This window comes from Sylvia atricapilla, chromosome Z (genome assembly GCF_009819655.1).
Source record: "Sylvia atricapilla isolate bSylAtr1 chromosome Z, bSylAtr1.pri, whole genome shotgun sequence".
NCBI classification, from domain to species: Eukaryota; Metazoa; Chordata; class Aves; order Passeriformes; family Sylviidae; genus Sylvia; species Sylvia atricapilla.
In genome coordinates this window covers 30,312,564-30,338,827 of record NC_089174.1, presented here as the reverse complement: position 1 = coordinate 30,338,827, position 26,264 = coordinate 30,312,564, and the positions used below count along the sequence as shown (strand labels likewise).

At 40.5% G+C, this 26,264-nt stretch overlaps 1 protein-coding gene across 1 annotated transcript in view; it reads right to left on the bottom strand.

The window, feature by feature from the left end:
• Positions 1-23,726, bottom strand: part of GDA (guanine deaminase) — a 29,133-nt gene extending 5,407 nt beyond the window's left edge. The window contains 9 exon segments of the mRNA XM_066339827.1: positions 2,128-2,235; positions 2,711-2,818; positions 4,198-4,225; positions 13,040-13,145; positions 13,822-13,909; positions 16,428-16,599; positions 18,306-18,394; positions 23,501-23,627; positions 23,629-23,726. Coding sequence (XP_066195924.1) covers positions 2,128-2,235; positions 2,711-2,818; positions 4,198-4,225; positions 13,040-13,145; positions 13,822-13,909; positions 16,428-16,599; positions 18,306-18,394; positions 23,501-23,627; positions 23,629-23,726 — 924 coding nt within the window.
• Positions 23,727-26,264: the final 2,538 nt, after the last annotated feature.

Here is a 26,264-nt window from a genome sequence, read left to right as displayed (position 1 = left end):
AATTTACTCGATATTTCATTTACTTCTGTGGCCGTGACATTTGCTACACTGCTTTAAATAGCCAAAAAGGACACATGTTACCATCTAGTGAAATAAATGTACTTCCTGAATGAAGCTCTTAAAACCCACAAGGGAAAAATTGATTAGCTTCAGTGTGCCTGACATATCATTCCTTCAGCTTTTTTGCATTTTTAAAATATTAGAATACAGAGTGCTTGCTCTTGAATAACTGCAAGACAAAAGGGAGAATTTCCCAGTTGTCCTAGCACTGTAGCAAGCTTACAATTTATATTTTGTAGCTAATGCAGAGATTAAGTACAGGGGCTAGGAATGCATCAGATAAAATGGAAGATACATGTACTATTAGCACATTTCCTATTGGCTCTCTAAAGGTTTGCACCAGGGAGAGAGAGATTAAATATTTTTTAAGTAAAATAATCTAATTTTTTATGCAACTGATAAATTACTTTTATTTCTTAGCCCACATAACTGACTTTAAAAATAAATACACAAGAAAAACATGGAAGTATAGGATAGGATAATTTAATAGTGCATAAGCCAATTATTCCCATACAAATCTAATTGGCATTACCTCATATGCCAAATGCCCACTGAAACAGAAGAGCAAGAGCTCTGTTATATCTTGCAATCTGCACATAAAATTGAGCATGGCACAGAGACTGCTTCCACTGAGCATCTCCTAATGGCACTATACCTCTCCTCTCCCATCTCTGCTCAAGTTCAATGTAGCTGAAAACACAAGGAGAATAGCCATGTCTTCAGATAAGGACCTACATATGGTAGCTACTGAAGCATATCCCTGGCAATCTGTACTGTTTTTAAAAAGAAAGAAACATTTCAGCAACAGCTAAAAAAAAACCTCCTGCCTTTAAAAAACTTTAAAAAAATGTATTTGGTGTCTTGGGTTGAGTGGATGGGGAGACAATATCTGAGGTTCTGATACTATGCTGGTGTTTAATAGAATGCTTTCCCAAATATCCAGCAGCCTGACTCCAGAAGGCACCAGTAATCATGATTTTTCATTACCATTTTCACTTGTGTGCATACAAGCCACAGAATTAAGACCTGTGCTTTTGCAGTACAAATTATGCTCCTTAGAACACTCGCACACGAAATTAGCATGCAAAGGACTGTGTGAGAAAACAAAGGTTAATGCTGTGTACATACTTCTGTAGCCCATATTGATTTCTAAAGCAAAAAAAATAAAAACAAAAACAAAAACAAACACAACCAAAAACCAGTAAACAAGTAATTTACTGGGATGCAATTTCAAACACAGAAATGGGAATTCAATAGCTAATTCCTAGGCAGTTCCCAGCTGCCCCTTGTGCATCTGAAAAGTCTCTCCTAAATTTTTAAATGAAGTTGGCTGACATTTAGCACTCTGACTGTGGTTGGGTTGTTCATATTCACCTTGGCATGGGCAGTCCACTATCTAATTAGGTGTGGCCTGGCTCTCTAACCTGTAATTACAGTGGCAGGCATATTACATTTATCTCAACAGCATAAAGCTGTAATGGATCTTAATTCTTCAGGCTAGTGTGCCTCCCAAAGCTTGGTAAAATCAGCTAGTAAAATGAGATGAGAGTGCTTTTGGATAGTCAGAACAGTAAGGTGCACCTGTCTGCAAGCGAGGTTGATGTCTAGAATTCAACAGGGAGGGCTGCTTCTCCATAGGAAGGAAATGAAGTTGGTCCTAATGTAACAACACAGAAAAAATCCTCAGGCAAACCAGTGTGCAAAAAAATATATCCTTGGAATATAAGGGTAACTAGGTACTGTCCAAGAATTACCAGTTCCTACAATACCAGCTTTATCTAGCTTCCTTCTAATCCCATTGCCCTAATTCTCTTTGGGACCTTTGGAATATGGATCAGAGAGCACATAAAACATGTTTATTTTTCACCTCCTCTAAAACACCTAGGAGGAGTGTGGGCTTGTTTGAAGATCCAACACCTCAACAGAGAACATAAAACAAATTTACTTTTCCCCAGATGTCACTGACCTGGACAGAACAATACAAAATTTTCAGGTAAATACAGTAAACGATCATATTCTCTACATAGATTAATATAAGTTATGTTGGGAAAGTTTCTATGTGGCTACCTTGCTGGTTAGCAGCTTGTTTTTGTCATACAGTTCAGTGTAACTCTGGTAGGCAGGAAACATGTTTTCCACAAGTTTGACTTCTTCTTCATTCTCACTTATGTGACTCTGCAACAAGAAAATGCATAGGGGGAGTCCCTCAAACAGCATTGAATCTGACATTACAACCTTCTGAGCAAGTAGATTTACTGGTGCTTGACATACATCAATAAAAAATTGTGTTTGTAAAGCCTATAGTTAAATCTAGTCCTTGCATTTCTTTTTTCATCAGACCTGAAGAAGTTTTCATTAGACATAAAGAAGTAGCTCCATTTGTTCCTTTAAAAGTGATATGAGATGATACACATGCTCATCCCTGTAGTGTGGTGACACAATGGCTTCCAGTTTTTGGAAGATGTTAAAATAACAGGTAAAATAATAAACAATGTGTATTATGTGAGGTAAAACAGAGAACAAGCCTACAACAGAGTGGATGCTGAGATCAGGGCAGCAGATATGTATGTCCTCCCAAATGTATATTTAGATGGTCAGCATGCTGTCTGTCCACACTATTTAAAAGGCACACTGAGCTCTCAGAGCTTACCTGCACATGGAGATCGTGGGTTTCTGCTAAATCCCCAAGGGCATTCAGCAAGTCCTCTGTACAGGAGGGGCCAAAGCGGGGGGTTATTATAGGCTGTACTCTGGGATACTGAAAATAATAGAAGACAGAGTTTGTATTCTATATATATATGTCAGTAACCATAAGTAAGAATATTATTCACATGGCTATTGCATTTTGTCTTCACTGCTTATTGTTTATGGCATCCTTGCCAACTTGAATTAAGCTGTATAGTCATTTCCTTGCTTTCATTAGACATTTCATTGCAGAAACAGAGAATGAAAGTAGGAGGTTCTTACAACAATTTTAATGAACTTTATTAAAGAATTTGTTTTCATTAGAACTCTCATCAAGTCATTGAAATTTTACCAGTCTTCAGCAGCACTGGATATTTTTTCATATTTGCTGACAGTCTACATGCATGATGAGAAATAAGTCAGTTGAATGACTAGATATTTTTTCAGTCCTCCTTCTATGACTGTTGAAGATGTAATGATGCAAAACTCCAAGCTTCTGTAAAACCAAAGCCATTTTCTTGTTCAATCTTCTCTACTTATAACAGACACATACCCCTAAATTCTCTAGGAAGAATAGTGGCATAATCAGAAATACAGTAGGAAACAGTGGAGAAGACACCAAGAACTACAGAAGTTTGCACCTCACATTTCTAGATTAAAATTTGCCTAGAAAATAGTCAACAGGATTACAATTCTATCATCAGTCAGAGGCAGGAGCTTTGCACAAGCCAGTAAGTGATAACTGCAGTTATCACTTACTGCAGTTCCTTGTACTATCTCCGAGAAAAAAAGAACTCAGATCTTTGCAAATTAGCCAGCTTACTCTAGTAATATATATTTTAGGCATTACTCTAGTGATACATATGGTTTAGACATTAAACTCCAGGCAACTGCCCTCAAGTATTTTGAGATGGGATATCAAAAGAAGCCACTGAAAACCAAAGGCTGATAAAAGTACCACTGTGTTTAATATTGGGAGTGTAAACTTCTGTCTTTACCACAGGAGTGTAAGCATGAATTTCTTTAGAAACACACTTTAAGACATGCGCTGACCTAAAACATTAATTTTATAGTGGATCAGTAACTTTACTAAAAAACAATGATTTCTGCTGGTGAGAATTCAATTGGTCTGTATACCAGAGAGTGATAAACCGAATTCTACCTTTCTTAAATTGTCCTTTCTAGGAAGCCAGGTATTTCAAACTCAGTGGAGAAACATACAGGCCATTGCTCTGCTCTGAGCACAGAAAACTGATTTTACACTTTTATAGGTATACATTTCTCAACGTGACTAAGCAGAAGATTTTTCAGAGTGATGATATCTGTCTATTACACAGAAAGATTTATATTTATTGTCACTAAGACAACAGATTTGGATAGCAGGATTAATTATTTTATGTGTTCAACGCAGCATCTTATGAACACAGAAATCAATTCAAAAAGATTACTTACTTTCTTTTCCAGTAGTTCTTTAACAAACCTGCAAAAGGATAGAAAAAAAGTTCTCATAAATCTGTTCTTTATGTTATAAACGATGAAAAATATAAAAAATGTATACTTGGATACCCTTTTAAACGTTTCAGACAGATCAATTTTTTTACAAAATGCTGAGCCAGAGTTTCAGATGAAATGAAAAGAGGGAACACAATGCAGTAGGATAGTGGCACCAAATTATGCTAGTTTTGAATTTGACTCTGAACATGCAGACTATTTAAATACTTTTTCATTTTTTCATTTAAATACTTGACATTAGACAAGTAGAAATTATTCTGACTTCTCCCTGAAAACCAAACACATGCTGCATTAAATGAATTGAAAACATAATTATAACCTACAGCTGCAATATTGAAGAAAGAAAAAACATACCAAATTAAATTTGTCTGTCCATGAATTCAAATTGCAGGGTTTAAACCTTTTCAAATCCAGATTTTAAAAGATGCAGCAATATTTTATATCTTACAGTAGATGCATATATCCTCATTCATTTAAAGAACCCTTGATTTTTTGGAAATGCCTATATTAATGTTAACCTACAGATGATCTACCTTCCAGAAAATAAAGATTTACTTACTGTGTTGAACAAAATAGTACTTCAGAACTCTACAAAAACCCCCAAGCAGTCACTACAGATGGTGCAGATGAGCAAACTAAACTTCTTTCTAGTGTAGAAGGAAGAAATTCTTTGCAAGTCCATTTGTTCAGTGTATGTAAGTGACTTCTGAAAAACAGCTTAAGATGCTTTCTGGACAGGATGTCTGTGAATTTCTGTGTCACAGTTCATAGTAAGAAAACTGTGTCCTTTTGATCACAACATACGTATCAATTTTATCAATTGTCTTCAGACAGACAAGAAAATTATGCTAGAGGCTACATTCACAGCCTGAAGCTCATGCTAGATCACCAGATGGAAGTAAGAGACCTGAGTTCAACTTCTGAATGACCAAAGGAGTTTGAGCCCCCCATTGCCTAACTTTGAGAGCCAAAATGCAAAATGAATTAGCTATCATCTGCCTGTCTTTCCTCTTACTGATTAATCTGATATAATAAAATACTCATTTGAGCAGAAGCTCTAATGGAAACACAATGCCCAGGTGACAAGCCAAAATTTCTGTATGGTTGCTTTCATCCTTTCTCACATTCTTTGACAGCTGAGCTATTTCAAAACTGATGAAATGTGATGAAATATGTTTTGCAAACATACTCTAGAGTGTGTTTGCTTATGCACTTCTCCAGGAGGAAAGAAGCTCAGCTTCAAATCACTGTCTTCCTGTTCAAGAACAGACTTGAACATAGGTTCTCATCTTTGCAGCTGACAATAAATAATAGTACCACAGATGGCAATCTAGGGTTCAATTCCCTAACTTTTTACTAAATTGTCTAAAGAAAGGTAGTTTCAAATCCTTTGTGAATTTAAATTTAATATATTAAGCACTTGGAATTGTACCTTATTTCCATGCATACAGTACAAATATTTCTGGACATTAACTCTAAGTAGCTGAAATGAGTGTAGTCCATTTTCTGACAGTGAGACAGATCACATTTCTTATGTTCTTAAGAAACAGAACAACAAAAACCTGTTGCCCTCTTAAACATGAAACAGCTTTTTCATCCTTCTGCAATAGTATTGCTGTGACTCAGGTGAGTACTCCAGATCCATGCCAAGAAGTACACAGCTCTCTTCCCTAGACAGCTATGTAGCACTTCTGGCAACCTCTCACCCGAAGTTGAGAAACAAAGTTGAGTTTCTTATTACACAACTGAAAAAAAGGAATGGAGGCACAAGATAGATACTTAAAAGAAAGTTATTTAGATCCTTCTGAAGCTTTTAAAACTATCAGAACTGTAAATTCTGCTTCTTTCAGGCCCATTCTGCAGGACTTATGCTGTATTATGGAAGCTGGGGATTTACACAGAGGAAAACAAATGTTAAAAGAGTGAAGGTAACTAATACTACATGCTTTTAAGATGTCTTTAAAAATAAACACCATCAGAAATACATGAACATTTCTAACTTTTATTATCAAGCCTTTAGCATGATTTCTAAAAATAAGGAAGTGATCTCACACAAATGCCTTAAGATATTTATATTACTCTTAAGGGTTTTGTCTTTCAGTGTTGTCCTGGGTTGTAGTTTAGGATGTATTCTATCACCATCTTCAGTTAATGGCCCATCAATGCCTTTTGTATGACTCAGAGATAACTCCCTCCGGGTTATCTCTCTCTTTTAATGGGCCATTAAGGCTCTCTTCCATGACTCATCATCCCATTGTGAGATGCTCCGCCCATGGGGAAGAGCCAAGCATTCTCACCTGGATATAAGCTGGGATTTGGGACAGTAGAAGCAGCCCTCACCCACTGAATTCCCAGAGGACTGGAGCTACCAGACCTTTCTACAAGATTTCTGTTTCAGGAAGACCACCTCATCTGGACTGTTTCCATCACCCTGATCAGGTTGTATTCTGACTCTGTCAGTGTTTTTTCCTTTTGTATTTATTTTATTTTATTCTATTTTATTTTCCTTTTCTTCTCATTAAATTTTATTCCTGACTTAGAGCCTCTTACTTGGTTTGTTTTAAAATCACAACATATTTTTGGCGCCCAACATAGGGCAGAGGCAATAAGAAAAGTCAGAAATTACAATTTTATTGAAGAAGACACCTGTCTGTTATGATGCCCAACATGCTTACATGTGTCTTATACCTACCTCTCTATATTTTTCCGAACGTGGGGCACTATCTGCCGGCCTTAATACTCCTGCGTAGACCAGGATATGGTACCAAAATTGCTTTACTGCTCTATTATGTCCATTGCTTGATAAAATCTGAGGCAATGAACATTATTCAGAATATATACCCAGTTTTGTATTCTTGTTCTAGTCTAGGATGCTACGTCTGGAGCCTCAACAATCTCACCCAGCCCCTGTGGGGAGGAGTAAAGAATGATTTTTTCCAGCTTTTCAGGAAAGACACAGCAGTTTTTGAAAACATTGAGTACCCTCTGGATGCCAAGGACAGCATAATGTTCTTGTTAGTCCTGCTTTGTTTTCTCTGTTTTCTTTGTTTTCTAAGCACCATGCTTAGAATCAAAACACTACATGGTGTGTTGGAGCATGTTCTTAAAGAAGTAGAAGAGGTAAAAAGAAGCAAAGCAATAACATCGACAACTACACAGACTGTCACAGAGGAGAAAGGAACCAAAAGTGCTGTCAGCATCTCCACACAAACCGTCACTGAACCGGAACAGCCTAAACCAGTAGCAGTTGCCACCACTCAGAAGAAGAAATCAAGGAGCAAATCAGTCCGCATAGCGACTGACGAGGATGGAGCAGGACCTTCGCACTCAGCTGAAGAGACAGAGACAGAGATCATCACCCGCTCTCTATCTCTGGGTGAGCTGCGTGACCTGCGAAGGGAATTCACCCGCCAGACCAACGAGTCCATCCTCACCTGGCTGCTCCGCATCTGGGATGCTGCAGCCAATGACACCATTCTGGATGGAACTGAAGCCAGGCAAATGAGATCACTGTCCCGGGATGTGGTCATTGACCAGGGAATTGAAAAAACCCAAAAAACTCTCAGCCTCTGGCAGCGACTGCTAATAAGTGTGAAAAACAGATACCTTTATAAAGAAGACCTCCTAGTGCACCAAGGAAAATGGAACACAATAGAACAAAGTATCCGATGCCTAAGGGAATTGGCTGTGCTGGAGATCATTTTTGCAGAAGATGAGAGATTTCCTAAGAGCCCAGATGATGTCCAGTGCACATCACGGATGTGGTGGGGATTTGCACGGCTTGGACCAGAGATGTACTCACGTTACCTGGCAACACTGCAATGGAGAGAAGGTGAGGACAAGGTAGGTGTCCTGGCTAATAAACTAAGGATTTACAAGGACACTGACACCGCCCCAGTTCATGCCCATGTCTCATCTGTGGAAACAAGACTGGCTGAGCAAGTCAGGAACTTAATTGAAGAAGGCCATCAGAAACTGAAAAAAGAACTTAAGGAAGAAATTTACAATATCTCACCAGGGCCGATGAGAGTCTCTGCGATTAGGAGCAGGCGTCCCCCAGCCAGGGAGAGAGGATACACACCCCGAGGTAACCTTTGGTCTTTTCTTCGGGAGCATGGAGAAGATATAAAGAAGTGGGATGGAAAACCCACCTCCTCCTTAGCAGCCCGGGTACGTGAACTGAAAAGAGAAATGCCTACCACAAAAAGCTCATCTAGAATCAGTGTTGCTCCGGTCTCTCGTGCACAGAACTCCAGATGTTACAGGAATGATGATATGACTGATCCTCTTGAAGGGACCTCAGCAACACATTTACAGGAAGAGAACAGCGTATGCGATGACCAGGAATAAGGGAGCCGTGCCTCTAGCCAGAAAGAGGAAAGGGACAATCGGATCTACTGGACTGTGTGGATCCGATGGCCTGGCACATCTGACCCACAAAAATATACGGCATTGGTTGATACTGGGGCCCAATGTACCATGATGCCATCAAGATATGTAAGAACAGAATCCATTTCTATTACAGGAGTAACAGGAGAATCCCAGGAACTGACTGTATTAAAGGCCGAAGTGAGTTTAACTGGGAACGAGTGGCAGAAACACCCTATCGCGACTGGCCCAGAGGCCCCATGCATCCTCGGCATAGACTATCTCAGGAATGGATATTTCAAAGATCCAAAAGGATATTGTTGGGCTTTTGGAATAGCCACAGTAGTGAAAGAAGACATCAGACAGTTGAATACTTTGCCTGGTCTCTCAGATGACCCCTCTGCTGTGGGACTGCTGAAAGTTGAAGAACAACAAGTACCAATTGCCACAGCAACAGTACACCGTCGGCAATACCGCACTGACAGAGACTCTGTGATTCCCATACATGAGATGATCCGTAAACTGGAAAGCCAAAAGGTGGTCAGTAAAGCCCATTCACCTTTCAACAGCCCGATTTGGCCGGTGCGTAAGTCCAGTGGAGAATGGAGACTGACGGTGGATTACCGTGGTCTGAATGAAGTCACGCCACCACTGAGCGCTGCTGTGCCAGACATGTTAAAGCTTCAGTACGAGCTGGAGTCCAAAGCAGCAAAGTGGTATGCAACCATTGATATCACCAACGCCTTCTTCTCCATTCCTTTGGCAGTGGAGTGCAGACCTCAGTTTGCCTTCACCTGGAGGGGCATGCAGTACACCTGGAACCAACTGCCCCAGGGGTGGAAACACAGCCCCACCATCTGCCATGGACTGATCCAGGCTGCACTGGAAAAGGGTGAGGCTCCAGAGCATCTGCAGTACATTAATGACGTCATCATATAGGAGAATACACCCGAGGAGGTCTTCAAGAAAGGAGAGGAAATTATCCAAATTCTGCTGAAAGCTGGTTTTGCCATTAAAAGAAGCAAGGTTAAGGGACCAGCTCAAGAAATCCAGTTCTTGGGGGTCAAATGGCAAAATGGTCGTCGCCAAATCCCCACAGAGATAATCAACAAGATCACAGCCATGTCTGCACCTACCAACAAAAAGGAAACACAAGCTTTCCTAGGTGCCATAGGCTTTTGGAGGATGCACATTCCTGAGTACAGTCAGATCGTGAGCCCTCTCTACTTGGTGACCTGCAAAAAGAACGATTTCCACTGGGGGCCTGAACAGCAACAAGCTTTTGTTCAGATCAAGCAAGAGATTGCTCATGCAGTAGCCCTGGGCCCAGTCAGAACGGGACCAGATGTAAGGAATCTACTTTACTCCGCAGCTGAAAACAATGGTTTGTCTTGGAGCCTTTGGCAGAAGGTGCCTGGGGAGACTCGAGGCCGACCATTGGGATTCTGGAGCCGAAGTTACAGAGGCTCCAAAGCCAATTACACTCCCACAGAGAAGGAGATCTTGGCCACCTATGAAGGAGTTCAAGCCACCTCAGAAGTGATTGGCACTGAAACACAGCTGCTTTTGGCACCCCGACTACCAGTGCTGAAGTGGATGTTTTAGAGAAAGGTTCCTTCCACACATCATGCCACCGATACTACATGGAGCAAATGGATTGCCCTCATTACACAGTGCGCCCGCATTGGAAACCCAAATCGCCCTGGGATTCTGGAAGTTATAATGAACTGGCCGGAAGGTGAAACTTTTGGATTATCATCTGAAGAAGAAGAAGGAGAAAAGCAAGTAACACGTGCTGAGGAAGCCCCACCATATAATGAGCTACCGGAGACTGAAAGACGATATGCTCTGTTCACTGATGGCTCCTGCCGAATTGTAGGAGCTAACCGGAAATGGAAAGCTGCAGCATGGAGCCCCACACGACAAGTTGCACAAGCTACCGAGGGACAAGGTGGATCGAGTCAAGTTGCAGAGCTTAAAGCTGTCCAGCTGGCTTTAGAAATTGCTGAACGAGAAAAGTGGCCGAGGCTTTATCTCTACACTGACTCATGGATGGTAGCTAATGCTCTGTGGGGATGGCTGAATCGCTGGAAAAAGGCCAATTGGCAGCACAGAGGAAAACCCATCTGGGCTGCTGACATTTGGCAAGACATCGCCGCCCGAGTAGAGAGGCTGACCGTGAAGGTTCGACATGTGGATGCGCATATACCCAAAAGCCGGGCTGATGAGGAGCATCGCAACAACGAGCAGGTAGACAAAGCTGCCAAGGTGAAAGTATCACAAGTGGATCTAGATTGGCAGCACAAGGGAGAATTATTCCTAGCTCGTTGGGCCCATGATACCTCTGGTCATCAGGGAAGAGATGCAACATATCGATGGGCCCGTGACTGAGGGGTGGACCTCACTATGGACAGCATCTCACAAGTCATCCACAGCTGTGAAACCTGCGCTGCAATCAAACAGGCCAAGCGAATGAAGCCTCTGTGGTATGGTGGACGATGGCTAAAGTACAAGTATGGGGAAGCCTGGCAAATTGACTATATCACCCTTCCCCAAACACGCCAAGAAAAGCGGTACGTGCTGACCATGGTGGAAGTCACCACTGGATGGCTGGAAACCCACCCTGTGCCTCATGCCACTGCCCGGAACACCATCCTGGGCCTTGAAAAACAAATCCTGTGAAGACACGGCACCCCTGAGAGAATTAAATCGGAAAATGAAACCCATTTCAAAAACAACCTTATAAACACCTGGGCTAGAGAACATGGTATTGAATGGATATACCACATTCCTTATCATGCACCAGCTGCTGGGAAAGTTGAACAGTGCAATGGACTATTAAAGACTGCCCTGAAGGCACTTAGTGGAGAAACCTTCAAGAATTGGGAACTAAACTTGGCCAAAGCCACATGGATGGTCAACACCCGAGGGTCTATCAATCGAGGTGGTCCTGCCCAGTCTGAACCCTTACACGCAGTGGATAGAGACAAAGTACCTGTGGTACACATGAAGGGCATTTTAGGAAAGAGTGTTTAGTTTAATCCCACTTCAGGCAAAGGCAGACCCATCCATGGGATTGTCTTTGCTCAAAAACCTGGCTACACTTGGTGGGTAATGCAGAAAGATGGAAAAACCCGTTGTGTACCACAGGAAAACTTAACTTACACACCGCTCTTACTTAAAATTTTCATTCTGTATGTATATAAGCATTCATCTGTAAGAATGTATTGATTTAGGCATGTTGTAGATGGTAATAGAATAAGGGGTGGATAAAAAATATGTTGTGGTTTGAAAACAAACCAAGTAAGAGGCTCTAAGTCAGGAATAAAATTTAATGAGAAGAAAAGGAAAATAAAATAGAATAAAATAAAATAAAATAAATACAAAAAGAAAAAACACTGACAGAGTCAGAATACAACCTGATCAGGGTGATGGAAACAGTCCAGATGAGGTGGTCTTCCTGAAACAGAAATCTTGTAGAAAGGTCTGGTAGCTCCAGTCCTCTGGGAATCCAGTGGGTGAGGGCTGCTTCTACTGTCCCAAATCCCAGCTTATATCCAGGTGAGAATGCTTGGCTCTTCCCCATGGGTGGAGCATCTCACAATGGGATGATGAGTCATGGAAGAGAGCCTTAATGGCCCATTAAAGAGAGAGATAACCGGGAGGGAGTTATCTCTGAGTCATGCAAAAGGCATTGATGGGCCATTAACTGAAGATGGTGACAGAATACATCCTAAACTACAACCCAGGACAAGTGTGACATCTGAAACATTTATATAAGTAAATAAATAGTTCCATGAGAAGAGCTGCATGTCTGCTTAACTGGTTTTGGAGGATGGGTGTGAAAGACAAGAGAAACATATGATACTATGCCATACTCCAGTCCTGGTTCTCCTCCACTACAAACGCTGCCTTCCATTTTATTCTTCATTCTCTCAGCTGCATATTGGAGTAGTTTGATTGGTGCTGTGAGAAAAGGGGTATATGAAAGCTGAGTTCTACAATTTGAATAAAGCCTTAACCTAAATGGTGGAAGGAAATAGCTTAGAAATTAATGGGGACAAAGGAAATGGCTGCCACCTCACCACCATATGTCAGGTCCCGTGACATACACACACACAACTGTGAAAAGGAAAATAGGGAGCATAAAACACACATTTCCTCTCAAACTCTAGATCTGTCGTTACTCCCTCTCTTTGGAAAAGCTAGGGAGATGCTACTGTTGGGTTGTGCAGCAATTAGATATGCAGGAATTGCCAGGATTGTAAGGAACAATAATGTTGGAAGAAAAAAACCTGTTGCAAATAAATTCTCACCTGTAAGCTCTTAGAGAGATTCACATTCACTCTTCAGATGTATGAAAAATCTTTTTTAAAAAGATTATGCCATCAATTTTATCAATTTATCAATTTACCTTTCTGTCTCTTGGACAGAGTCAGCAGTAATCTCTCTGTATTGTGGCACACTGTCATTCACATCCATGCAGACTTTTCCGACAAATGCTCGTTGACCAAATTTATCTGTTGAGATGCATTAGAATATAAATCTCAGAGTCACTGGTTCTCAGAAACCATCACCAAAACTTGTACTGAAACAAAAAACCAAAGTCCACCCCACCTAGCTTCTGATTTAAGATTACCAGAATTTATGCTTCTCTTATCTCTCAATTAGGATCATTCACATGACTTTTAAGTATAAAAAGACAAGAGGAAAAAAGGAAACAAATAACATTTAAATAGGAGCTGTCTTCCACATAAATACCCAGCTTTACAAATGAGAACTAGATTACTGCAATTTAACCAAAATCAGAATTCTTAATGATAGTCTTAATGGTAGTCTTCTTAATGAAGATGGCTGTGACACACAGGCCTCCTGTCGTTCAGTTCTTTCAAACCTCAAATAACAAAAGGTTAGAAAGAGCAGAGAGCTGCAGCTGGAGAAGAAGTCCAGCAGACCTAATTCAATCTCAGCCAGCAGCAGATCTGGGAGTGAAGAGACAAGGAATAGCCACAGTAGGATAGAGGTGGTTAAGTGAACTTGGGTAACAGGTGGGATTTGGGGACACAGTGTGACAGGTGCAATGAATAAAAAACAAATTAGGAGAAAGATCCCTAGCTAGTCTAAAACTCCTAAATACTGTTTCCTTCAACTAACATGTTCCACACAATATCCTTCAAAAATCACTGTTAGACTCACCCACAATTTCAGCAAGAAGAAGGGAACTATCTGTGTGAATTGTTGCAAAGTAGCAAGCTGTAGTCGTGCCATTCTTTAGAGTTCGTCTCTAAAAAAAGAAATCAGTTTCAACTGTCTGGAAAAAAAGTATCAGTAAAGCTGCCAAAATACAGAACAGGAGGTCTCATTTCAAACTGCAAGAACATTTAGTTATTGTGAAATTTTGCAGTGAAGTGAGAAGGTAAAAATATAGATTTTTAATTTCATAAAAGTTTTTTTAAGTCTGAGGGTTAATAAATACAAAAAATTCCTCAGAATTTTTGCAATGGCTAAACCCATAGAAACCAGTCTATATTCCTTCCCCCAAACTGGAAATACTCCATCTTATATATAGAAATACAAACAACTAGTCATTTTTGTTATTTCCTAGCTTAATGTTATGAAAGGCTCTCCAATTTTCATGGTGACGCACTATTTATCTAGTGTCAGCAAAGCAAGGTTTTTGGGAAACATGGTGGTTTTCTTTCAGCAACCTGATCTAGCTGGAAAAACAAGTCAGGTTTTCATGTACCAAAAACCTTTGTTGTCCCCAAACACAAAATAACAAACTTAACTATAAATGTAAACTGTGCACAACTGCTCAGACTATGAGCTAATTATTTATCTAATATACCATTTGAAAGGAAATGGGGCTTCACACCTCTTCATATTACTTTTGGGGAACGTAATAATAAATGACCATGAATTTTGGTTACACTATGTCATGATGAAATTCGTAGCTTCTCTTGTCCTTGGGACTGACAAAAACTATGTTGAGCACGTATCCAACATACAGACTTAAACTATACTTTTGGATTCTGGCTGCTAAGTAATTTGAAAAGTTTCTTCTTCTTTTGTTTTAATGAGATAGAAGGTTGGACATCCAACACAATGTTTAGAGGAAGGCTAGAGGTAATTACTTGACAAACATGAAGCCAAACTTGGTCTTTTCCTTACAATATTAAAATGAAAATCTTCAAGAGTCCCTAAAAAGTCTCAAAACTAGCAATGTGATTACTGACACAAGTTACCTTTATGTTTCCTACCTTTTAAAATTCATAACCCTCTACTTCTGAAATCCTAACAACATTGTTAAATTAAATCTAAAAACATTCTATTTCCAAATCATCAGCACAAAGAGGAGGTTCCAGCTAAAAGCAGTAAAATTTCCCCTGAATTATTTCTTTTGCTGGGCATAGAAAGTGTTTTCTGGAAACAGGATTTTGATTTGAAAAAATCAACTGTATTTTCATTACAACTTCAAAGGCACAATGATACTTATGAAAAAAGATCTTCCCTATGAAAGTTTATTCTTGTTTCTAACAGGTGAAGTTTATTATTCTATTAACAGGTGAAGGCCCCATCAAACACTACAGAGTGACTGGTATTCTGTGTCTTCTGTGGGTGAAGACATTTTCCTGACCCTGTTCTGTTTGATTAGGGAGAGCCTGGCTGTGCTGTTCAGGCTCCCACAACTGACTTCCACCTCTCTCTGGCGAGGTCTTTTCCAGAGGATATTGTGACATACCTAGCAGGGTGAGGTCCCTAGATGTGCCAGGGTCACTCAACCTGCGCAATGTAACAGTGTGTTGGGCACACAGCTCAAAGGTCACCTCTATATTTTAAGGAGGTCATCTCTATATTTTAAGCAGTTGAAGACGTGTCATCACTAGAGATTATGAGCAAGCTGCTTCTATATGTTTTTATCATGGCAGCTGGCAGAAATTAATTTCTTTTCACGTTTGTGTGGCAAGGAACAGTATAACTATTTATTTCAGATTTGTTATGTTATTAAATTGACAACAGATGCTGTCACAGTAATAGACAAATGCAATGCAAATTATGCTGGCCAAATAATTTAATATGTTGAAGATGCTTCAGTCTGCATATTAAAGGATAAATTTCAGCTATAGGATAGAACTAGTATTCTGCAATATGACCTAGCTGCTTGTTGTCTAACAAGTCAATCTTAAAAATTTTATAAAGCTCAGAACCAGCCTAGCTTAAACATAGTCTTTCTTTGTCTCACAATACCATTGAGAGACTCCATGTAAGGCCCATTCAATGAAAGACATTCCCACTATAAGGACCTTAGCAGCAGCAATGGCTTCCTTTACTACTCCAGAACACACCAGATTTGTCAGCTATGGAAAGTATCTTCTCTTTCATGCATTTTTTGCAGATGGGGAGTTGATAATAGAGGATTTTTGTGCAGAAAAGGAAACATCCCCTGAATTTCATTAATTTTTTTTACTATGCTGGTTTACTGCTTCATTGTTGTCTGCACCTGCTGGCTGTATTAATTCCAAGAGTAGATTAGATATTGGTCATTTTATTCAGAAAAGGTGATAAACAGTTCATTGTAAACCTTGCGATTTAATTAACTCTATCGCCAGCAACAACAAAACAAGACTGGAACTAGTAACAGACAATCTTGGATAGCAATTAGAACAGTGGCTATCTCGGCTTTATCTGGTTTCCATGACAGTAAAACATTCTCTACTACTTCTGCTGACCTTCTGAAAACATACCTACATTACACAAAAACTAATATCGTCAAGTAGGAAAATGTCATTCGTGGAACTTACAACAACTCTGGTATACACTTCTTCTGCAAAACCACTGTCCTGGTATTTGGCTTCTGTTGGGAATGTGTAGGAAGTCAACCACTGCAAAAGAGGCAGGTCTACTCTTGTACCAGTAAATGCATACTGAGGGGCATGAATATGTGTATCAACCAATCCTGGCATGAAGAATTCACTAAGGAAAGAAAATAAAATTATAATAATCAAAAAATACTACATCCAAAAATGCCTCAAAATTCTCCACGGTAATTAGCTTTGTTTTAAAGAGTGTACTTGAGAAAAATCTACCAGAATAAATGGCAAGTATAGCTTAATCTGTCTTTTCCATCATCAGCCTATTAACTCCTGCTGTACCTCTACTCATACCCATCTTTTGGTAAGAAGCAGTTGAGTAGCATCATTAACACAGCAAAATATATATATCCAACTGTGAGAAAAACAGTATAAGAGCATGATCATTCTAATTATCTCTAATACTGACCCACCCTAAATGCCAACAAACAAAGGGGAACCGACTCCACAATAACTAAAATTACTCCACTATAGACTCCACCTGAAAAAGACTGTACACAGTCCTGTTTCTTAGTTGGATATAGATGGAATGCCTCTAGCTTCCAGACCATTGTATTTACAAAATGTTACTTCCTATGTGCCAGTTTTCTCTATATTCTTTACATGTCTATATAGATCTATAAAATCAATTAATTTCCAGGCTTAATGGATGAACAGACACTGTGTCTAAAAATGCAGACACAGACACTGGTGAAAAAAGCTCTGCTCAGTATCTTGACAGGAAAGGCCTATTTACAAAGTAACTGTAAAACTGTATGTTGTCATGTAATGTTCATGCAATAACAGGGATGAATATATCAACATTACTAGGAAGTTGCTATGGCTATTTTGTTTTGCACTGAAACTCCTTACTGTGAAACATTTCTTCCACTCCTCTTCCCTTCTCCCTGACTACTGAATGAACTGGTTTCTGTTTCTTTTTAGCTCCCCTTCTTTCTGTTTTCTTTCAGGCTATAAATGCTGAAAAGTCTTTCTCAATCTGATCCATATTCTCAGCACCTTACATTTTTCTCAGGCTATTTCAAGTGGAGAAAATATCTGATTACTCATATATACTGTGTGATTAGCCTTTCAGCAAAGCATAAAGTTTTCTTAACAACTGATTACTAGAGGGATGCTGCAGCTCTCAATTGTAAACCACAAGTCATTTACAGTGCTGCTACATGCAAAGAGTAGTAGATACAGTCCAAAAGTTTTTCATTTCACCATAAAGCTAGGGGCTTCGCTGGATGAAGAAAAAATAAATGCTCCAGCTGCAGTATGGTGAGAAATTAAAAGCTCTGTTTTTAGAAGGGTTAAATCTCCTAACTGTATTATTTTTTATTATGGAATGTGTCAAAGACCAAGCAAATTAATTTCATATCTGCAGTATCGTGTGTTATCTACATTTACTACATCTAGACTTTCATGTCAGGCACAGCCCACTGCTAACAAAATGGATATAAAATGTGATCTCAAGAAAGAATGGCAGTTACTTCTGTGAGCACAGAGGTGATTATGCCTGAAAATTAAATATGGCATTTTGTTCTGTGCAGTATACATCAGTGAGCACAAATCAGCCATGTCTGCAATCTCAAACCAAGGAACACAAAACCAACATGGACTGTCTATCCTCCAAGTCACGTCCAGAACACAGGCACCCTTGGGTAAAGAGCTCCCACTGCCCTGAAATGTAATTTTTGCCCATTAAATTTATGGGCATCACATGGATTTAAAGTGCTCCCTGTCAAAATGTATTCCAAAGACTCACTTTACCTCACTCAAAGAACAAACCGCATTTGCTGAAGTTAATCTTAACAAAACACATACTGTTTACTCAGCTGTCTTATGTCAGATGTTTTGAACCCCCACGTCTTAGCCAGTTGCTCTAGCTGATCAGCTTGTTCCACAAACACAATCTAAAAACAAAAAAAAAACATGGTTAAGTGCTTTAAACTTGCATCCCACATCAGCTTTATGCGAAGGCAAAACAAGCTATATCTTAAAACCAATTTTACGCACTCACTACAGAGGTGTTAGTTTTGCATTGAGACACTTGTTCTTCCTGATTATCAAGCATGATTTTGAAACAGCTTCTCATAATCCAGTGAATAACCGCACCCGTCTTATAACTTGTAATAAAAACGAGTAATTCCTTCTCGGGTAATACACGGGCAGAACAGCACAGACCTTAGTGTCCCATAATGTAGCATCGTGCTAGCAGTACAGTCACTTGCTGAAGAGGTGTACAACAGCCTTACAGGAATGCAGCTACAGTATCCACAACCAGAGGGGTCATATTACCTGCTTTGCCTATGACTGACTGACATCAAGCTAAGAATTTTCTAATTTTCTGCTTGTGTTTATCTTTTTAATTTCTTTTCAGTGCCTAGGATGAGAAAAGAAATTGAGGGGAAAAAATATAGCTAATATTTTTTTTTTCAGAATAGGCTAAACAAAGATGCTGAGATCCTTGTTTATTTCAAATAAAACCCTACAATCTGGAGCCAAACTCAACCCCATTTGACTCCTAGAGAACACACATTCTACTAATGATGAGTTGCTGTTGCCTAGTCAGAATTTTAGCACATTTCATATTTATTTTTAAATTCCATGGTATTTTAATCTGCAACATGACTCTCAGCAGCTGAATTCTCAACTCTGATTCTCTGGTCTATCACTAATAGGCATGACAGCTCACCAGAAAACAGATTGTGGCGGCTAGGAACTGCAATGCCCACTACAGGCTCCAAGTGGGATCCAAGTTCCCCCAACATTTGACAATTCAGAGAACTTGGAAGTCTCCTCTGGCCAAAGACTGCCTACCTGAGCTTACAGAGATTCTTGCCTCTAACCATAGCTTCTGCCAGAAACCAACTCATGGCCTTCTAACTCCCTTGGTGAAAGTGCTCATTCCCCTAATTTCAAAGGAATACTCTTCCTTCTACCAGTATCCTTCTGCTCTTGGGACAATGTCCACACTGAGGGCCTGTATCACCCTCATGACAGCAGTTTCTAGGTCAACAGTCAAAAAGAAAAAAAAACCACAAAAATCCACCACATTTGAAAAGACAAGACATAGTACTTGTAAAATGGCAATAGGAAGAAATCTAGGAGGAGGAGCAAGAGAACTAAAAAAACACTGCCATTTTTACATATATGTTTCTTTTGCATAGAGATTTACCATTTTCTGGTTTTTTCCATACACAAAAGTAAGCAAAGCTGCTAAACTGTAAAGGCTGCTAAACTGTAGACAAGAAATTATTGGCTGCCTAGTCTTTTAAGTTAATCATGGCTGATATGATTTATATTGTCTAAAGAGCAGGTGTTTTACATTTTCAGTCAGAAAAAATATTTAAATAATGTTGTATAAATAAATACCACACTAGAAAAATTGCAAGATTATAGTGTTCCAATAATAGTTCACAAGAAGCAATATTGTCCTCCATGCAAAGAGAAATACCTCCAACTTAACTAACTGTATAGCGGCAGAAGGCTTGGAATACAGACCTACTTAAATATTTGATGTGCAATTAAAAAAATGTCATTCAGATACTGAAGTCAAAATGCAGAATAAGCAATGTTAGAGCTGCTGGAGGTGGGGAAGATGGGTGAAGAGGGATGGAAAAAAAGAGAGAGAGAAACATGAAACACCAGATGACAAATTCTGGAAACAGGCGTTGCCATGGAAAAGCAGTGGCTGTTATGTACTCTTAGGCTGCAGAAAAATAAAATACTTAAATCATGGAAAAATGAAGAAAATATGTTTTAAGGAAGCTGGATACATTAACTCAATTCTAAATCTGACACCTGGTCCATTATGGTTGAATTAGACTATGGGTAAATTAGCAAGACATCCACATTTTTTCAAACAAACGTCCCAATGGAATTACTTAGTCAGCCAGAGTTGCTCCCCATTGCTTTAGGATGCATTTCTAATACTGAAAGCTTTGAGATTCTGGGCTTGGATATTTGCTCCAGTATTTGGTTGTGCATTCAAGGTAAACAACTGGATGCATAGTTTTTAAATTAGTTCTGCACCTCAACACTCAACACATAAGCAAGAGGAAATTCTACAGCAGAGACACTACAGAGTCAAGGCAAGACTAAGAGCTTCAGCTTTGAAGAAGGAAGTCAAGGAGAATAACTGGAACTTTGGGAAAGGTATTCCACAGAAAGCAGAATCAGTGGCTGCTAACACCATTGTCCAAACACTTCTATAAGTTCTCATGTGTTACTCATGTAATGGGGCTAAAGCATCCAAAGATCAGGGGTAAAAGATCTCCCTACACTTGTCACCAACTCAGGCCCTTTATATATCAAGCGATGCCCAAAACTCTTCCATTAAAACACAGTTGATCAACCAAATAATGCATCAACCCTGAGGCAACAAACCCTGAGTGCCTTCAAGCACCACAGCGTGAATATTTTGCTATCAAGAGAATGGTAAGTGAATTGATACTGGCTGAAGGATTTGGATCCAGCAGTGGCTGTCTTACTTTGTTTCTGGGTATGACATTCATAGGTGAACATGAGAAAGGGTCTCTCTCCCCTCCTACATGCTCTCTTCCCTCCCTGTTCTCAAAGTTATTAAATGACTTTTGCAATTAGAGACATGATGCCTATTGTTTGCCTAGTTCCCAAAACTGTCCATCCTGCTGAAAAAGGCTAAGCAATGAACTCCAGATGGATGTTGGTACCTCGGTGCTTTCCTCCTTGTACAGCTGACTCATGTCCATTCATTGTCCTAACAGGCTTAAATCAGACCTTATGCTTAAAATCCTTATTCCACAACTCTTGCTCTTTCTGTTTCTTTCACAAAGGCTTTTAGCTTCCCAATTTACTTCCCAATTTTAGCTTTTCCCAATTTACTTAATATTCTACTCCCCTAGGACAATTGCGCCAACATTTCAATTACAACTCACATTTTGCACCTACGTCTGTTTCTTTTACCCTGAGGAATGCTGGTCTTTCTCCTTGCTGTTCCTCAAGAGAGATGCTACACTGCTCTACAAACCACTCAGTTAAACATGGTCCTTACTTTGCTAACTTGATGATAATTTGGAGTTTTATACCTGAAAGCAATGTTTTTCTTCATAAAACTTCCTTTTCATCTGGGGCAAAGCAGAGAAAGATGACATTTTACGTCCCTTGGAGGACATACAGGGACTCACACTGCAAAACAGGACCCAGTTGTTCATACAAGGTCTAATGCACAGTGTCAGAGACCATACAAAATTTTTCCATGATGGAGTAAGCAACGCTAGGTAAAAGGATACCTATTCAGTTAAATTTACACCTTTGGGAGGAAAACCTAAGCAGTTTTGGTGTAAATTTGAATAATAAAGCCAAGTGATTTTCTAGCTATACTTTTCTAAGTCTATGCCTTTCTTGAAAAGCCAGTTCTTCTGTGATTCCAGTGGTTGTTCTGCATAAGGCAACATTACGAGTAATAGGGAGAGAAGAGAGCATATGGGATACTCATTTTATCAGCCCCTGGAATATCAAAATGTCAAGAATTTCTAATAAACAGAGAATAAAATAAAAGTGCTTGTCACTGTGTTCTGGTGGGAATTTTATTTTGGAAAGATAGTGTCTTAATGGATTTAAAAAACCCTCAACTTCTGCCCTTTTATGCAAGGGAAACAGTATACTGTGAATCCTTGTTCCCTAGGAGAAGGAGAGAGAGTAAGTGAGAGCACAGATCCCTAGGTGTAGCTTACTAAGGTACCTCTTTTTCAGGAAAATCACTAAAAGATCTCAATTTCATATGGATGTGTAGAGACACTTTTCCATAAACTTACATTAAAGAGAGTGGGATGGGGTATGAATTTCTTTCTTCTGCACCTGAGTTACACCAGCCAAACATTTTTTTCATTCAAACCTATTGCTTTAGTGGACACCAGCCAATACATAACTATTTTTATTCTCTTTCTGTTCATCAAAATACAGCTCCTCACAAACTTCAATACACCTTGCACCAGACTCCTCAACAGGTATAAAAGCACTGTCTTGAAATAGGCCTTTGTTCACCCGCAAAGAGAATAGAGAAAATAAATACAGCTAGGACTCAAAATGGGCTTTGCAGAGATTTACAGAGATTTACAGTAACATCTTTGCAGAGATGTTACTGAAGCCTGACACACTGCAACTTGTTTTTTAGCTGCAAGAAAGAAAATTACTTTTTAAAATTTTACATAGGATGCCTATGTGTATTATTGAGTCTACAAGAAATCACCAGCCTACTTACACAACCTGTGAAACTGAGTTTCAAGTGTGATACTGTTAAGGGAATGACATTGCTTCCTTGCCAGACTCTCTCCTGCATTATCAGTAAGTGCAATGCTTGTTTTAAGCTAAGCTTAGATCATACTACTAAAACGCCCAACATCACTGTCCTTCTGTTTATGGGTATATGCCATGGGTTTTGGTGTTTTGGGGGTGGGTTGTTTTTTTTTTTCCTTTTTTTTTTTTTTTGTGTTTTTGTTTTTGTTTTTTGTTTTTGTTTTTGTGACAAGAAGACAAGAAATCCTCATTCAGACCGCTGTGCAGTGGACACACAGCTATTACTCACCATCACTGTTTAGATCCCCTGAGAATAACAGCTTGTGAAACTGAAAGAAAACAGAGATTCTGAAAGAATGCCAGCACGCTGCTGCTCTGGGAACACCCAGCACACCTCACAAGCAGATTTACACCAGCTGCAGGCTCGTGAGGAGGAGACGCTTCTACCCTGGTTACCTCCAGCTCCCCCAAGTGCGAAATCCCTTCTCCGCGGCGCCTGCCCCGATAGACGGGAGGACAGCGAAAATTTTCCGCTTTCTCCCCACGGACCGGCGGAGCCGGCCCTGCCCCGGGCCAGCTCGGGGGCGGACTCGGGGCCGCCCGGCTGCCGGCGGACCGCGCGGCTAGCGGGTTGCGGGACCGCCGCCCCCGCCCGGCGCACCGGGAGCGGCCGCCGCGCATCCCCCCGCCGCCCGCACCGCGCCCGCCTCCGCGACGGCCAGCCCGAGCCCCCCACTCACTGTCCCGTTATCGTCCACCCCAAGAAGACGTCCGTGGAGGATCTCCATGGGGGAGGAGGCGCTGGAGTGCACAAAAGTCCCCTTGAAGACGTGGGCGAGCGGCTGGCGCTGCGGGGAGCTCATGGTCGGCAGGCTTGACGGGCGCGGGCTGGGAGCTGCCACCGCGCGGGCTGCCTCCCCTCGGTGTCTCCTGGCGCCGCCGGCGGCTTCCTGGAGCTGTCACCATTTCCCCACCCCCTGGTGACTTTCTTTACGGGGAGTGGTTTCGGCGCAAGGAGGGCGGGAGGCCGCGGCGCACCCTTCGCCTTCCCCCGGCGTGCCCGGGCGGTACGGGCGGTGACAGCCGAGCCCTCGGCGTCCCCGCCGCTGATGGCCCCATCCCAGGGATGTGTGAAAGAGGCGCGAACGACAGGAGAGATGCCCGATGGGTTTTGGGGTCCCAGTCTCTCCCTGAGAAGAGGTGAGAGATTCGACAAGGTGTCTGGTGGTGTTTTACGAGTGTCTAGCAACTCGCTTTTGCAACCAACCTGCGGGCTGTAGCCACTTGCAGAAGTTTAATTTACAATAGGATTTGTGGGCTGGAAGAGACCTTTAAGATCTCCAAATGTCACACTGTCTCATCAGTCCTCGGCCTCCGTACTGGACGGAAGAGTGTAGGAGTAGAGAATAGATGCCAGCTGAGGTACCAGAACCTCCGGAAGCGGGCAGCCTCATTCAATGGAGATGGTCGACAGAAAAAGAGAAAACGACCTCAGGAAAATGAAGGGCAGAGAAAAATTAATTTTTTTAACTTAGAAAAATATGTCCCCAGAGCAACGTTCTGCTCCAACAACCTAAGTCAGAATACATAATGAACACATCCTAAGAGTGTTGAAATAAGACTTCACAAAGGCAGAATTATCTGCATCAAGGATAACACCATGAATTCATGTCTGAAGTCTCCTTTATTCATGAACTTGTGAGGTGACAAATGAACTTGGCACCAAGGGCACTGACACTACCATTTTCAAGGCTGAATTGCAAAGTTTGTCCTTACATGGTTTATCATTAAAAGACCTTTGCACTACCCGTTGTGCTGACACTATACAAATGCATGGCAGATTACCTTTCCTACAAACTCTCCAGATGAGTGGTGAAAGTAAAGAGAAACACAGCAGAATAAATTTAATTTTAATCTGCTAGGGGCAAGTCATCAGCCTCTGTCTTGCCTTCTTTGCATAAGAATGTGTTTTGTTATGAGAATGAAGTTAAAACAATACTGGATTTATTGATATCAATGGGATGTTCTTACATGGATTTTGAGATCAGTTTAGTCAGGCAATAAAGAGTGTCCAAAAAAAAAAAGAAGAAATAGGTATGTGACAGAGACTTCTACTTACTTATACTGGCAGTTCTTGTATGAGGTCTTGCAGTTTAAAAAAACTCACAAAGACATAGCATTGAGTATTTAAGATATATTGCAGGTTTTTATGGTATTTCTATCATGTTTGACATGAGAAAATAGCACACAAAACAAATCACGAGTCTTGCAGATTAATCTAGTTTGGAGAAGAAACTGGCATAAAAATTTTTCATGCAATTCAGTCTGTTTAAAACACAATAACACTTTCTGCTTTTAAAAATATCACCAAACGTCTTCTCAACTAGTACTTGCAAAAATCCCTCTTCCAAAGCTTTTTCTTGGGTGATGCTGTTGTGATCGTCATGGCTGCAGCTGAAACGAGCTGTTTCCAAGCTATTACTCCAAGCAAGGAAAATGGTCTTTTGTAGCAGGAAGGATAAAAGCTGGTTTTGCTACTGAAAAATAAGGGGAGTGGAGACGAGAAATAGGGCAAAGGGACCAAGCCCTGCAGGCGTAAATTCACTTGCTCCTCCTGTGAAGAGAGGAGTGAAAATAACTTTTCCCAGTAACAGCAGCTGCTCCACACTAGCTGCCTTTGCCCTGGTGGCAGCACAAGAGCTCCAGATTTGGTGCCAAGAGCTGTAATAGCCTGATTTATATTAGGTGAAGCACAAAAGTGTCTCAGGGCAGCCCACTGGAGAGGTAAACCAAGGGAGCTACTGCTGCCAAACTCATTTATGCTGCTATTCAAAACAATATTCAGCAGAGCTCAGCGTTTCTCAGGAACCGTTTGGTTGTGATTGGTGGGGAACGGAATTGCTCTGACTGCTTCAACCCTGGTTTTCCATTAAAAATCTCAGGGATTTCCTCCAACTTCCTTACAAAAAGAAATGCATGGTTGGAGTGAGATATAATCCAGACAGTACTTATGCAAAGGAAGAAAACCAAAAATATGGACAGTCCCTTTCATTAGCACTTTTAGGGAGAAATGTCAATAACAAGCACTGATTATGATTTTTTGATTTTAATTTTGATTTATCTTTTTGCTTTAGTGTGTTCAAAACATTCTGAAGTTGTACAACTTTCTTGTCAAAAGAACTGTCAAAAAGAGGTCTTTTCTGCTTTTTCCAGCTGTCATGTGTGAAACCATGGGAGCTGTGGAAAACTGCTGGTGGAAGAATGGCTTAACACCCTTCCCTCCGCCCAGAATTTTTTTGTTTTTAGTTTGCAACCAGTTACATATGCAAGCCCTAGATACTTGTATGAGTCAAGGTGAGACCTTGGCCAACTATGAAAAACTGAGTCATTTTTCCAAAATGTTGTAAGACTGATGTTCTTTTGGGATAAACTGGGATAGGCACTTTAACGTCTGGAATAGAAGTGTAATTCTCTGCTGTGACTGTTGCAAGGTAATTAACTTTA